Source organism: Atta cephalotes, assembly GCF_000143395.1.
Source record: "Atta cephalotes unplaced genomic scaffold scaffold00053, whole genome shotgun sequence".
Classification (NCBI taxonomy): Eukaryota; Metazoa; Arthropoda; class Insecta; order Hymenoptera; family Formicidae; genus Atta; species Atta cephalotes.
This window is the reverse complement of record NW_012130117.1, coordinates 1,493,555-1,508,893: the sequence shown is the minus strand read 5'-3', so window position 1 is coordinate 1,508,893 and position 15,339 is coordinate 1,493,555. Positions and strand designations below refer to the sequence as shown.

The 15,339-nt window shown below is 30.3% G+C and overlaps 1 protein-coding gene across 1 annotated transcript in view; it reads right to left on the bottom strand.

Annotated features, from left to right (window-relative positions):
* The window catches only part of LOC105623115 (MAP kinase-activated protein kinase 2), a 21,751-nt gene extending 6,689 nt beyond the window's left edge, over window positions 1-15,062 (bottom strand). Inside the window, exons 1-2 of the mRNA XM_012204514.1 lie at window positions 15,034-15,062; window positions 11,716-12,019 (exon numbers count right to left, since the gene is read on the bottom strand). Of these exons, the coding sequence (XP_012059904.1) occupies window positions 11,716-12,019; window positions 15,034-15,062 (333 nt within the window). The remainder of the gene's footprint in view (window positions 1-11,715; window positions 12,020-15,033) is intronic.
* Window positions 15,063-15,339: the final 277 nt, after the last annotated feature.

Sequence of the window (15,339 nt, the reverse complement as noted above, 5' to 3'; positions counted from 1 at the left end):
TTTTATTATATAAACATAACAACATAAATCAAGGATAATGAGAGAATCAACGCAGGTTATCAGATGATCTTAAATAATGAAAAAGATCTTAAAATAATGAAAGTTACGAATATTTTGTCGATAAATGATATCTTGTTTTGAACGTTTCAATTCATTTTGGAGTCCTCTTCAGCAATACAGATGTATAACGAAATACTTACATATCTCAAATTGTGTCATTCATAAATTATCAGAGATGAAGTAAATTTTTATTACAATACTTTGTATTCGTATTATGCAATTTTTATTAATTACACTATTTTGAAACGAATTTAGACTGAGGAGAATAAATCTGTAATTAATCTTTTGAGGACATGTTTTTATTTTAAGGGCTAGAACTGTTTTGTCAATGTCATGGGATTGAGTGGCAAAAAAGATGGCGCCACTGTCAAATCCCTAAAGGGGTTTCTCATTCAAACAAATTTCAATATTTTCTTACTGAAACGCGACTTTTTTTGTAATCCTTCGCGCAATAAATTACTGCGCTGCGAAAAAACGGAAGGTAAAATTCTTGAGCTTACGCGAGCAATAATATTGTTAGTTTCCAAGAAAAATATTACAGAAAGATAAAAATAAAAAGGAAGATTTTCTTTATTTTATTTTTAAATTGATACAATGTAATCCTCTAAGAAAAATATACGTCAATCATGTGATTTTATTCGTTTAGGGAAATCCGAGAGGAAATCACAATACAAAGGAGCCTTTTCCTCGATGGAAAATGCATAATGTTTTAAATTCAAGAATTTCCACAAAAGTAGGTTAGGTATAAAATGGTGCATGACGATCAACAAAAGGAAAATATTGGCCGGCTGACAGCCAGCGATCAATCAACAGGGAGCAAATTCGTAGTAGTACGAAAATGGCTCACGACGAAATGGGGCGACATACGGCCGCAACGTCGACAAATATTGAATTTTTAATTATTGAATGTTAAAGCCACTCATGTACGAATCATCATCGCACGAGCCGATGCATGCACTGTGTCATTGCGATATACACGTTACTTGAAATATAATTTCGCCACCTGCTGAGTTGCTTTAAAACGATCAGAGCTGTTCACAGAAACGCCAGTTAAAGTTAAATAACGTTTGAGTAATTCTCTACTTTTCCTTTGACTCTGTTTTTAACATTTTAGCCGGTATTCGTAGTTGATTTTTTTATTTAAGACTGTTTTAAATATAGTCTTAAGATGTCATGAACCAACCAGAAAGCTGTATTAGCATCTTAAGATTACATTAGTTGAAACGGTCTTAAAATAAGAACTGATTGTGAATATCGATCTTTGACTGCTCAGCTGACTTCAATAAATTAAAAAAATTTAACATATTACTTTATAAATATTGTTAATATGTGTTTAGTGTATTATTTTAATATTATTAATATTTATAATAGTGCGTTATATTAATTACCAATATTATTAATAATGTTATTAATAGTATTGTATTTGATATTATTTTAAATACTTAATTATTTTTTAATGTCTTACTAGTAAAATCATTTTTCAGGTAAACAAGACTATCACTCGCAAATAAATAACGAGACTTTTAATGTAAATTTCACACGTTCAAATATAGGAATGACATGTAAAGTGTTAAAAGATGGAAAAAACAATAGACACATTGTTAATAGATGATATCTACAAGAACAGTTCTAAAATGATCTGCTTCGCGCAATTTGTAGAGTTTGTCAGAAACGTGTTGTTAAATATTCTAATACACACATGATGTCTCAAAACATTGATGATACAAATTTCGTTTTATAGCCTTTTGATTATAAAAAGTTTTGTAATTACAGTCGCAAAATATTATAATTAAGGAAACACCTTGTGGATGGATGTGAAAACATCTTGTGAATGGTTGTCCGCATTGTTATTCTTGGTCAATAGTAGCCGTATTCCGCAATGTTATGTAATCCGCACATCGATCGTTGCAATAATCGGAATAAAGTAAATAGAATCGCTGATAAGTTGATTTCTATTAACTGCACGCTTCGATGATGTTTTAGTGCAAATTCTTTCAATGAAGAAGCATCTGTGTCAGTTGGACACATTTGTTAGATAAACTATTAATCATTAATACTCGTACATGACGTAACAGCTTCCTGCGACTTCAAACGGCAATTCCGCGGACCAGACTGGCAATTTCTTCAAACTGTATAAAAAAATCAATCTACCATATTAATCGCGGCACTTTTATCTATTTAAGAAATAATGTCAAATTATTTTTAAAACGTCATTTAAATTACGGAAGAAATCTGCAAAATATCTGAATAATATATGTCAATGAAATCGAATTCTGAATAAACAGTTTGTAATCTTCAATTACTAAGAGATTCTGATTTATTGATGCAATAAAAATGTGATTACTATAAGAACGGTTATAATGTTACGTAATAAATCAACTGTACAATACTTTTATTCTTAAAAGGATAAATCAAGAAGAAGAGTTAGTTAAAATAATTCGCATGTAACAATGATAAAACTTATAATACTAATTTGAAATTCAATAAAAAAATAATAAAATAAAAACAATCACAAAATTAATTCCAGCTTGCTACTGTGAAGATTTTTTTATCTCGCGTCAAAAAATTTTAATTAAATTTTTTTATCGAAATTGCATCAAATGAGAATTTTCAATCATAAATAATTGATAAATTCCCTATATTTAATATTTACTTGTCTGCCAATAATTATCTATCAATTTCCGTCGTACGCATCGATTCGATGTTATATTATTCAATATTATTATATTATATTGTTATAATATAATATTATATAATATTATTATATAATATTGTTATATTATTCAATAGCAGCAAAGATTTTTACTAGAGAATATTCGACTATGATAATTAAAGATATTGTATTTGTATCTTAATATATTACGAGTTATTATAAAATATGCAATCTCAAAAATATAGCATATACTTTATTATGCCAAGCGTTATCAGAAAAGATAAGTCGAAATTATTTAGATAATAACAGCATCAAGGATGCTAAAAGGTGTGGTAAAATAAGCCCTCAAAAAACGTAAGACAGTAAAACGTTAAATAGTAATCAAATCGGCCAATAATAACAGAAATCGTAAAGACATAACATAAACAGTAACAAATCCAACATTTTATTTCCTTATTGCGTTTACATTTTACTGCTTAAGTATTTCAAGACTAAAGCTAATTCTACAATACGCTTTTTCTGTTTCTTGTTGTTTGCCTCTTGTCTTATTGGCCAAAAAGATAAGAAACAAACAGAGACAAACAGCAAGAAACAGGAAACAAAAAGCACAGTAGAAATGGCTTGTAAAATTAGCTTAAGGGTCATGACATACAAAAAACTTAAGCAGTAAAACGTAAGCAGTAAATGATTGATTTCCTTATTACTTACGTCTTACTGCCTTAAGTTTTTTGTGTGCCATGGCCTTCATGCCCCTATATATCCATTCTTATATTTATGTTTTCCTGAAAAAGTGACTGCAAAAATCACCCGTTTTTTAGGCGCTCGATTTTGGAACTGAACTGTGTGCCAAATTTTACCTTATATTGAGACATTAATCATGGCAATTCCTTTACATATCAAAGCTAATGAATATTGACAGGTCGATCGTGAGATACGAGCAGATTTTTTACTTTTCACTTTTTACTTTTTATTTTTACTGTATAAATACGCTTCAAAATTTAAGTTCTGAAGCATACAATTTGTATGCCATAGCCCTTATAATCACTGAAATATAAAAGGTAGTAAGCCAGCCATAAGGAATCAATTAATCATAGTTTATTCACTTCATATTCGATTTTTTGGCAAATATCTTATACGATTTAAAACTTACTACGCTTATTATACTTCAGAAACTTAAATTTTGAAGCGTATTTATACAGTAAAAATAAAAGTAAAAAGTGAAAAGTAAAAGATCTGCTCGTATCTCACGATCGACCCGTCAATATTCATTAGCTTTGATACGTAAAGGAATTGATATAGCGACTTGACTCTCGCGTCAGTTTTAACGACGCGTCACTTTGACCTCCGACGATAGGCGACCATCGGAATCCCCTCGATAGCATTCTCCGATGCCATTGACCATTTTCACGCCGGAAAGGATGAGATCATCGAGGAATATATATAGAACCGCGGGTACGATGCAAAATTTTTGTTTTTTCTTTTCACCATCATGGCTCTGCCGGATTCACGCGTGTTGCATTAACGCGTCTTTATAAGAAGTTAACGATACTCCGCTGGAAAAATGCGTGACGAGAAGTCAATAATCGCGAATCTAAACGCTTACGACACGCGAACGACATGTGTAATGATAGAGAATAAAAAGCAGAGAGAGAAAGAGAGAGAGAGAGAGAGAGAGAGAGAAGAGGGAGACAAGAAAAAAATGACTAGTATATCGAGAGTGCCTGAAACGCACGTGATTTTTCGCAATTTTATCTCGCATTACACGTGTATTGACAAGTGAGAAGAGAACGATATTTTTAGTAAAATGCGCAATAAAGAGTTTAGCACTGGAAATACCAACGTTTTTTATTTATTAAAAAGACAAACAAATAAATTACTACAAAAATAAAAAAGTAATGCAAAATTAAATATTTCAAAATAAACATAATTATTAAAAAGACATAATTATAAAAAGTCAAAATATTATCTATCTTTTACAAAAAATATAATATTAATGTTAAAAATAGAAAAAGAGTCAATAATGATAGATGATACAATTTTAACGTTAAATGCAGAGCTCGGTAAAATAATTTCGATACGACCTATTTAAAATATAAAATATCAAATAAGTTCCAGAACTTAAATATAAAATCGTAGGAGTCGATAAAAGAATGGTATTACCAACTTATTCGAAATAATAAATATAAAAATATACGTTCCAAAAATTTATGTAAAATATTAAATAAGAAATAGGTCGAAAGAAATTATTAAAAATATAAAATAAGAAATAGCCAAATAGAACTCTGGAATGCATTTTATTTATTTAAAATATATAATAACTTTTGTTTAAAATGTTAAAATAGCTCGCTTTTTATTTTAAATAAAAAATTTCAGAAAATTGATGACTTATTCGAATAAAAAATATAAAATAAGTTCCAAAAACTTATTTAAAATATCGAATAAGAAATAGATCAGAAGAAGTTGTTTAAAATAATAAATACTAAATAACTTTCTAATTTCTCTTTTATTTAAAATATATATTTTAAATAAATTTATTGGAAATACGACCGAGCTCTGGGTAAATATCCGTTGCAATGAAGAAATATCGCTATTGAGAGATTCCCATATTTCTTGTGAAAATAAAAAGACACTTTCCACGAAGGCCAGAGATAAGTAGATATTTACAGTCGACGCTGAGAGTTACTGAAAACTGCAGCGTCCTACGCGACGCCGCGAAAAATCATCTTTGCGGTAAATTCTCGGTACTGCAAACGTACCGCTGAAATTTTTCACGTGAGAAGGCTATTTTGATTATTTTTCTAACAAACCCGAGAACGCCGCGGCGCAATATCTTCTCATGACGGAGTTTTTATAGACGGACGCGATGAGAAGTGTTTCATACTATTGATCTTTAGACTCTGCTCTGGAAAAAAACATCTCTCTATCGAACTTTGCGTAAAAAATCATACGCCTTAAAGAAAAGTAAACTTCCGAAATTTCTTTCGCGAGAAAAAATGTATGAATTTTTTATATAGAAGTAAATTATTAATTTTAAGATAAGATGACGATATTAATATTATTATCACAGACATTACTAATGCCTGATGAAATTTTTTTTGATTGCTAAGCTGACTTCGATATATTGAACTTAATAAATCTAATATGTTATACTATATCATACTATTAAATATATTATTACATAATATATTATATTATATTATATAGATATTATATACATTAATATCATTGATTTTTTAAATTTCTTAATGTAATTTATATTGTTTCTTCAATGTCTTAAATATCTAGAATGCGGGAAACAATACATTGATGATTTCGCGTAATTTTCCGCAAAAGTTATTCATTTGTAGATGACGGTATTATTTACCAGATTAAAAATAATTTTACTAAGTTCGATAAATGCTATCAACGCTATTGCATCATTCTACTCTTATTTTACGTCTAATGAACGATAAAAAGATAATGACACAATAGTGTTGAATAGCACTGACAGCGTACTTTCCGAACGCATAGTAAAAAACTATTTTTAATCGAGCAAATAACACTCCATAAACAGGAAATTACGCGTCATTCAAGTATGGCAACCGAAGTGTTAAGACGCTTATAAAGAATAAATGCCATTTAATACAAAATTTTGAATCACATAACTAGCTAGATATGTATATAATATAACAAAGTAAAAAAAAAAAATGAAAAATGCGCAATTCAAAACGCATTATGAACAGGGTAGGATTGTATTTAAAATAAAGTTATTTAAAATACGTATTTTAAATTAAAAAATAAAAGATCGAATTATATAGTATTTATTATTTTAAATATCTTATTTCTTTTGATCTATTTTTTATTCAATATTTTAAATAAGTTGCTCTTATTTTATATTAAACAGTATTTTAAAAAAAATACTGTTAAATTCTGTTCAGAAATAAATAATCTTGTTTAATCATGTTGCACAATATAATGTACGTGGTGCACTTACGATAATGAAAATTCTACTGTGACGTACATATAAGGACATAAAATTCATTGGGCGGATAAGTAGACGTGTTATATTCTATATCAATCCAAAAAGACGACAGGAAATTACCGCGGCTCTCATGCAAGCGTCACATGACGCTCGTAATCGGTCATCGACATTTTATAGCTTGCAATAGCGATCAACATTCCATGTTAAACTACCATCAAATCATTTTCCCGGCTGGTTTCATAGAAATTGCGTGATCTCTTTATAAGTGTAGCTTTCGCGAACGGTCCCACATTGATTTGAAAACGCGCAATGCTCGTTGAAGCATGACAAACTGTAATAAAATAAGATAATAATTTGACAAATTGCATGAAAAAATGCTTTTTGCATGAAAAAATAAACAAAATTTTCCTCGAGGAACATTCAGCTGCGCAGAGTGAGAATTTAAATTTAAAGATTATAAATATACTTATTATAGATATACTTATTATAGATTTAAGATATACTAATTATATCTAAATAACGAAAAGAAAGTTTGCTAAAATATCTAAAAATTTAGCTAGATTTGAAAATAATTTTGTTAGACTGTCAAAATAATTATGTAGGACGTTCAAACTAGTTATTAAGTAAAATGTCAACACTTTTTGTAGCATTGCTCATTATGTTTAAGCATCCTGCATAATTATTTTATAGTTCAATAAAATTATTTTCAGATCTATATTTAGCCAAATACTTCAACTTTGTTGAATACTTCAACAAAATCGTTCTTTCTCTGTACACACTTTGATAATTAGAGATGTTGTTTCGACGCATCATATAAATTGCTACAAAATATGCAATCTCGCAATATAAAACGCAAATATAAAACATACAACACTTTATCATACTAAGGCTCAGTTTCACAACTCACTTAACTCTTAACCGAAGTTCAACTTTCTTATTTTTCATCTCTTACCTTTACCAATTCTAGAATTGAGAAGAGATAATAAATAAATTGAACTTCAATTAAGAGTTAAGCATGAGTTGTGAAACTGGACTTAAATGTTGTCAAAAAATTGGATGAAAAAAAAACTTCATACAAATAATAACAATATAACTAGATATCGGGCAACAATATATTAAGTGAACGAAGTTCCCCAATTTTCTAATTTGACCAGGTAATAGCTATTTCAGATTTTTGCGTGTCTGCTAGCCGCTAAAATAATCCCTATCGTAAAGCCAATAAGACTACAAAATAATCTTATCTATTCCACGTGCACACATTCCACATGACAAATGAGATATCACACGGGACATAAATCTGTAGTTGAAGCTTCTTATAATTATGCCCCATAGTAACAATATTAAATAATTTTATTGGGAGCCAATAGTGTCTTTCACATGGAAAGAACAGTTTTGCTAACTTTCTAAAACATTCAGAGTGAATTGTCACTCTGAAGAGTAAAATCTCTTTTAAAGATTAAAAACTGAGTTACTTTTACAAGCTGGCTTAATTTTCATTCTTTAGAGTGAGATTCAAAAATTTAGAGAGAGAATCAAACAAATTTTTTAGCTACAAATCTGAAAATAATTTTGTTGAATGATCAAAATAATTTTGTAGAATTCTTAACTCTCAATTACAGTTATAAAAACTATATCAAAGTTTTAAAACTTCTGTTTGAAGAAGAGAATGCAAGTAAATCTTTACTTTGCAGATGATTCATAACAAAAGATTCAAAGTTTTTTTTACCTACATTTTAGAATCTCATATATAGTATCAATTGCATAGATTATATAATTTTTTTTTCTTTTTAGGTCCAAATAATCCATTATTATGATCGAAAGTTAAGCATTGATGCAAAAAAATTTAATTTATTCTATAGCAACCAATTTGAGCGCTTTACGTAATTATTTTTATAGTTAAAACTGTTTCCAGATATGTACTTAGCTAAATTTGTAGATATTTCAGTAAAAATATTTTTTCCCTTGCAGCTGTTCTCTAAATTGTTTCGTAATCGGAATTGAGATTGTGATTTGATATGCGAGAACGTGCTCACATGCAACTTTCTCATGAAAATTGTTTCCGCGAAGTTGGAATGATTTTTTTTTGCGAATCAGCTGCAACCCACCTTCGAAGGGAGAAATATGCTTCCTGAGGCGCCGACATCGTCCAACGAGGAAATCATCGGAGTATAAATAGAGGATGACTCGCGGTTTGAACGCGCTCGGTCGATCCGAACATGTATCGATACGCGGCGTTATTTCAAAGAGGTGTCAACGCAACGGATTAACACTTTCAGATCTATGGCGGTGCGTCGCACTCGTGCTTTAAAAATAGCCGAGGACGCGTGAAGCGTATCGCGATGGACGAGTAAAGCCGATGCGTAATGACTTGTTCCTTGCCTTCCGATAAGAAAACACTTCGATCCTTACACGTTTTGTTATCTTTCTTTTTTCGAGGTATACGCGTTACTTTCAACTTATTCCTAAAGCTGAAGTCATTCGAAGTAGTCTTATCTGAATCTAAGGCCGATATTCATTAGTCCATTCTTATTTCAAAATTTTAGTAAGATGCTATATAATTTTAGTAAGATGCTATATATGATTAGTTCGTGACACTTTAAGGCAGTCTGAAATATACGAACCGACTATAAATACTTGTCTAAGGGTCGATTGTTCCATCTCCGAATAAACTATGTAATAATTAGACATCGGATTTTTATACAGATATTTTTTGCAGCATGCACAAAATATGCAAATGTGCATAATATGCATTTTTAGAATGCATAATATGCATTTTTAGAATGCTTTTATAACAAGACAAATTTCTATTTTTGTTACTTTCCAATGCTTTCTAAAAAAATATAAAATTGCATAAAAATCCGATATCTACACTGAAAGAAAAGATTAGTTGTTGCAACAATTTAGTAAAATATGACAAAGCATTTTTATATGGCTGCAGCAATCAGTTTTTGGTAAACAGCAAATTTTTAGTTATGTTAGCCTATCCGCAATGTCAGTATATGATTTCGATAGGCTAACACAATTAAAAACTTGCTGCTACAACCAAAAACTATTTTACTATCTAAATTGTTACAGCAATAAATCTTTTTTTTCAGTATAATAATAATTTATCTAATATCTAAACAAAAGAATAAAAGAATAAGAGCAAATAAAAAGTATAAGCTGAAGTTTATCAAAAAGTGGAACAGCTCAGCTTAAATTTTGTAGACTTTCTCTTAATTTTGATAACTTTCTCTTAATTTTAAATTCTAATGCCCGTATTCATAGAGTCAGGCCTTATATTTGAGATTTTCTTAAATTTATCTTCACAGGTGCTCTAGAATTATTTTATTGGTTACTGCGCATCTAAAGATAAATTTAAGGAAGCCTTAAATATAAGGTCTGACTATGAATATGGACCTTAAATCATCATATGTTTCGAAAATTTGACTCTCCGTCAAATTAGACTTTGAAGATACAGTCAATATTTGATTGTAAATTCTGATAGATAAAAAATAACTAATTATATTATATTAACCCTCAGCACGAGCTCTAGCTTACGTACACCTGAGCTGTATAAAACAGCGTTAGGCATTTACAAACCGTAAGGATGAGGAAGATTAGAATAGGGGGTAAAAAAGTTTTATATCTCCACTACTAATTCCCGATCACAGCATGTTTTGAAGATTGAATAGGAATTTATTATAATCGTTAATTATCAATATTCCGTTAATTATCAATATTACAACTTTAGAAACGTATTTCGAAAATACAATCTCGCGCGCGTGAAAATCTTGTTTAATAATTCGAAAATTTTTGTACATAATAAGTTTCATTTATCATTAATAAATTAATTTGTAGCATTTTTTAATCATTTTTGACATTATTTTATAGAAATTCGAAGCACTTGAAACAGAGTTTGAATAAACATGTGGCTTGATATTTTTAGAAACAGTATGTTTAACAATATTTTTCATGTAAGTATATCATTTTTATAACATAATTGTGCATTATTTTACTGTTTATAAAGTGTAAACTTATTTATTAGATTGTTGATTTCCACCTAATTGTTGACTTCACAAATATACTTTTTGAAATTAATCGAAATCATGGTATGTTTTTCTTAAAATACACGATTCAATTACCTTTGGAAAAATAATCTAATTTTTTAGTTTTTAATAATCTAATTTTTTAGTTTTTAGTTTAGGTTTTTTCTTCGACCCTCTCTACAAATTAAAAAAAAATCATTTTTCTCGCGAATATTTCAATATTTTCTTTTTTTTCCTAAATATTTCAAATATTTTTAATTTCTGAATTTTTGCACCTATTCATTCTTCTTTTTAAATCTTTCATATCAACTGAAGAAAAAATTGTTCAAATTTTACATATAAAAATATATATAATTGAAAACATCGAGGTGATAATATGCTTCAAAATCTCGAATCAAATATAGCTGTAACTAAAATTAAAATTGAATTCTAGAAATAAGTTAATTTTCACATATAATGAAGCTTATATGCGATGAATAAAAGTGTCATAGACACAAAAATTTGAATATTTATAAAAGTTTTTAATAAATTTAACGAATCTTTATTGTTATAGAAAATTGTATTTTATTTAACTTTACAAAGAATTCGCAATAATTATAAAAATGTTGCTCCCATAATTTGTGAGACGAGTTTTTATATACATATAATGTAACTTGTGATGAATAAAAGATGTTAAAAATTCAATATTATATAGATAAGGTTCAATACTAGATAACTTGTGAGTTATAATGTATCCAAAAAACTCTGTAACACAAGTTTTACTTTTAACATATCTTTGTAAAAACAAAATACAATCTTCTCTCTTTACAACACTTAAATAAAAACTTATTAAACTTATTAAAACTTTCACAAGTATACAGAATTTTTTTTATATTTTTATACAATTCAAAATTTTAACAATATAAAAATCTGTATTAAAGCTCAAAGATCCAAGTTGCTGATAGAAAATTCAAAATTCCATATAACCAACGGAGAATTAAATTGTCAAAATGAGAATTAAAATGGAAACTTACTTTAAGAGCGTATTTCTGTCTTGTGTTCCTGTCGTAGCATTGCACGACCTTTCCGTTGATCCCGAGGCCCAGAACGTGATTGCTAATCTCGTAGTCGTCAGTAATCGGCGTAGCCTTCGGCGACAGCCGATTGTTCAGCGGATGTTCCATCGTCTTTCTTTTGGTGTTCTCGACTTCCGGGATTTTCTGCTCCGGTAGCTGATCGTAGTCTTGTCTAATGACCTGCGTCACGACGACCGACGGTATCGAGCACTTGCGCTTGCTCTCTTGATCGTTCTCTTCAAGAACAGCCCTCTTGGACTTTCTGCAAACGCGAGGATATCCTGTCATTTCCTGATATTAGAGATGTAAAGAATAGGTACGCTGGTAAGTAAGCAAGGTCACGCGCATAAAGCGAACGGAAAAATACGATGCTCCAGATTACGCGGTGATAACGTAGACTTCAGACCGATAACGTGTCGCCATATCGAATGTGTGGAAGACACGCGAGGAAACGAGACCATCGAAACCGTGCACAGAAAGGACAATTTTCTCAAAAATATCTATCTAAAAATATCTAAAAATTTAGCTAGGTTTATAGATTTGAAAATAATTTTGTCATCAAGATAATTATGTACATAGAACGCTCAAACTCTTCTAAAAAAAATTAATACTGGAAAGTAGTGATTAATTACTTAATTATTTGATTAAAGCTATTGTTTAGTGCTTTTTACACTCCAAAGAAATAATTAATCACTTTTTCAGTATTAAATTAGATTTCTGTAAGGCTAGTTACTAGAATGTCAAAACTTTTGCAGCATTACTCATACTTGTTACATAATTAATTTAATTAAAAAATTCCAACAAAATTGCTTTCAAATTTATATCTAATTAAATTTTTTAATACTTCAGCAAAATATCGTTCTTTCCGTGGCATACTGGCTCATTGCATTACATTACAACGCATTACAGTTTATTATTTATTACAGTTGTTCAGTTCACATTTAATCCTTCTTCGAGGAAAAACCGTTCGTGTCAGCGAGATAAAACTGGAGAATGACATTTAAGAGCAGAAAGTTTAGCGATGGGAGAATCGAAGGATCTGCAAAATTTAATTGTAATGATATTTGTATTCGTTAAATATTCGTTCACTGTGTCAACCAAGTGCCGTTTCAATGGAAACCGTTTGCGTAACCGTCCTCGAAGAATGTGCAAGATTCATGTTATTTCACATACATATACGTGTCACGCACATATACGTGTGCTCTACCCACACAGTCTTGCTTATACGGCGCGTACTACTCTCGTTTGCGGTGCAACCTGTATTATGCATACACCGCAATGCAGTACATCGCGATTTTTCCAGTTGCAATCGGGAGAAAAATTGCATGCGTGTATTTCTACGTCAGAATTGCGTCGGCAATAATATATAGACATCTCGCAATCGCCGTTATTTCATTCATCTGTATGTAAAAGGCAGTATTAGAGTAAAATAAAAAAGTAATTCGATAATTAAAATAAAAGAATTATTAGCGATATATACTTTAGACCAAAAGTTTGGAAATACTTTTAAAAAATTGACATTTTTAGGATTACTTATTTAAATATCTATAATAATGTACTTTTTTAATAATTGTTCTTCAGATCTAATAATGGTTATTGGATCTAACGAATTATTGTTAAAAATTGTTGGATATTTGAATAATTTTGGATATTTGAATAATTAATTCCAAAATTGTCAATTTTTAAAAAGTATTTCTAAACTTTTGGCCTCAGTGTATCTGAACAGCATACCTATCGATATAAACAGTAAACTAGTCAACATACTATTGGGAAACAAATCTAAAAGAAGCTATAGAAATATTTACTTTGGAAAGTAGTTACGAGTTACACAATTTATTAAGAGATGCTTGCCGTTAATCGCAATGAACTGTTAATATTAAATTAATATCACGTTAGTAACCATCGCTTACTGTCGAAAAGGGCGTATGACATAAGTGTTGCATAAAACGCATAATAAGATGAAAAAGCCAGCGATCGATGGGCTCGTTAACTCTCACTAAAACCGATAATTCAGGTCAACATAAATGGATAATACTGAACTTTAATACAAGTAAATACTTTCATGGTGAGGGTTAATTAGACCGTCACTGTATCGCTTGGTATTCGAAGATTACATACAGCGCTCATTAGAGGTATTTCCCAGAGGCAGCCGTCACAGATCAAATGATCAGTCTTCGATAAGTGAATAGAACGATTTATTAAATTAGAATTGCAGATATCAAAGATATTTATGATTTATAGACCGCTTTACGTACTGCATCGACAGAATTCTTAGGTTCTGATTATCCCGAGCGAAAAGTTAATGGAGCAATAGATTCGATCAGCGTAGCATTAGATTAATCACGATGGCGCAATCTGGGAACCAATTGTGTCTTGAAACGAGGTGAAAATTACAAAAAAGTGAACAAATTCACTACTCTCTAAAACTTTTAGAGTGAATTTCATTCTTAAAAATTGAAAATTGAGTCACTCTTTTTGAGATCGACCTTTTCAAGATACACAATCGACTCCGTTATTGCGAAAAAAGTCGCATGATTATCGTAAAATACGACAGCATTGTCGATGTATTGATGAGATGTTTATGGGAAAGTTGCACCAACAATCTTCGTTAATTAAACATCGACTGGCTAAATTTTTTCAAGATCAATTCTCCGATAAAATTCTTTAAAATTTTTAAAGTGAATCTCACTCTAAAGAATGAAATCTCACTCTTAGATTGAAAATTGAGTCACTCTTTTTCAAAACAAATCTTCGAAATCAGATTCCATTCTAAAGAATTTAGGGAAAAGGCAATCTTGTTAATTCAGATCAAAGAAAATCTAAAAAGCTGAAAGTTGAAAAAGTTTAAACTCAAGTTCTACATGTCAATGAAAATCATTTTTCTAAATTGAAAGAACGTATCTTAATTTTCAATTATGTTTAAACTTTTAGCAAATTAATTCAACGTGATTCAAAATCCTCTGGAGAAACATGTACGTTGAAAATTTCTATATTAATTGACAGTTAATCTATGAGAGGAAATTACGTCATTCTTTACTTGGGATACAAGTAAATTGGGAAAATCCAATCAATTGAATAGTCAATTGACATTGGTGCAACCAATCCTCTTCCGATTCTCGCATTAGGAGGATGTGTAATGTAATTGTATGCATAAATCCTTCACGACTCTCCTCTTTCTTTCATTCTCTCTCTCTCTTCTCTCTCTCTCTCTCTCTCTCTCTCTCTCTCTCTCTCACACTCTCACTCTTTCATGTAGGAAATAAAGATAAAAGAGACCTCCAAAATCTCCACTCCGACTTCGGCATCGATGTAGCTCTCGATTTTCGCACAGCTATAAGTCCCGAATTTGTCGGGAAGACAAAAGCATCACCGCCCGCCCCGCGTCGATAAAAGCCAAGGTACAGGCCTCCCAGGTGGAACGACGAGTTTGGAGTGGTTTACCACACGGCGTGCGGTGTCATGGAAGAGAGGGTCCTAGCTTCTAAAGCCTTATACCGAGATTTATCCCACCCGGTAGAAGAAAGAGATAAGTTTAGTCTCTCGTTTCGTCTTTGCTTTTTCAATTTGCTCTTTTTTTTTAAT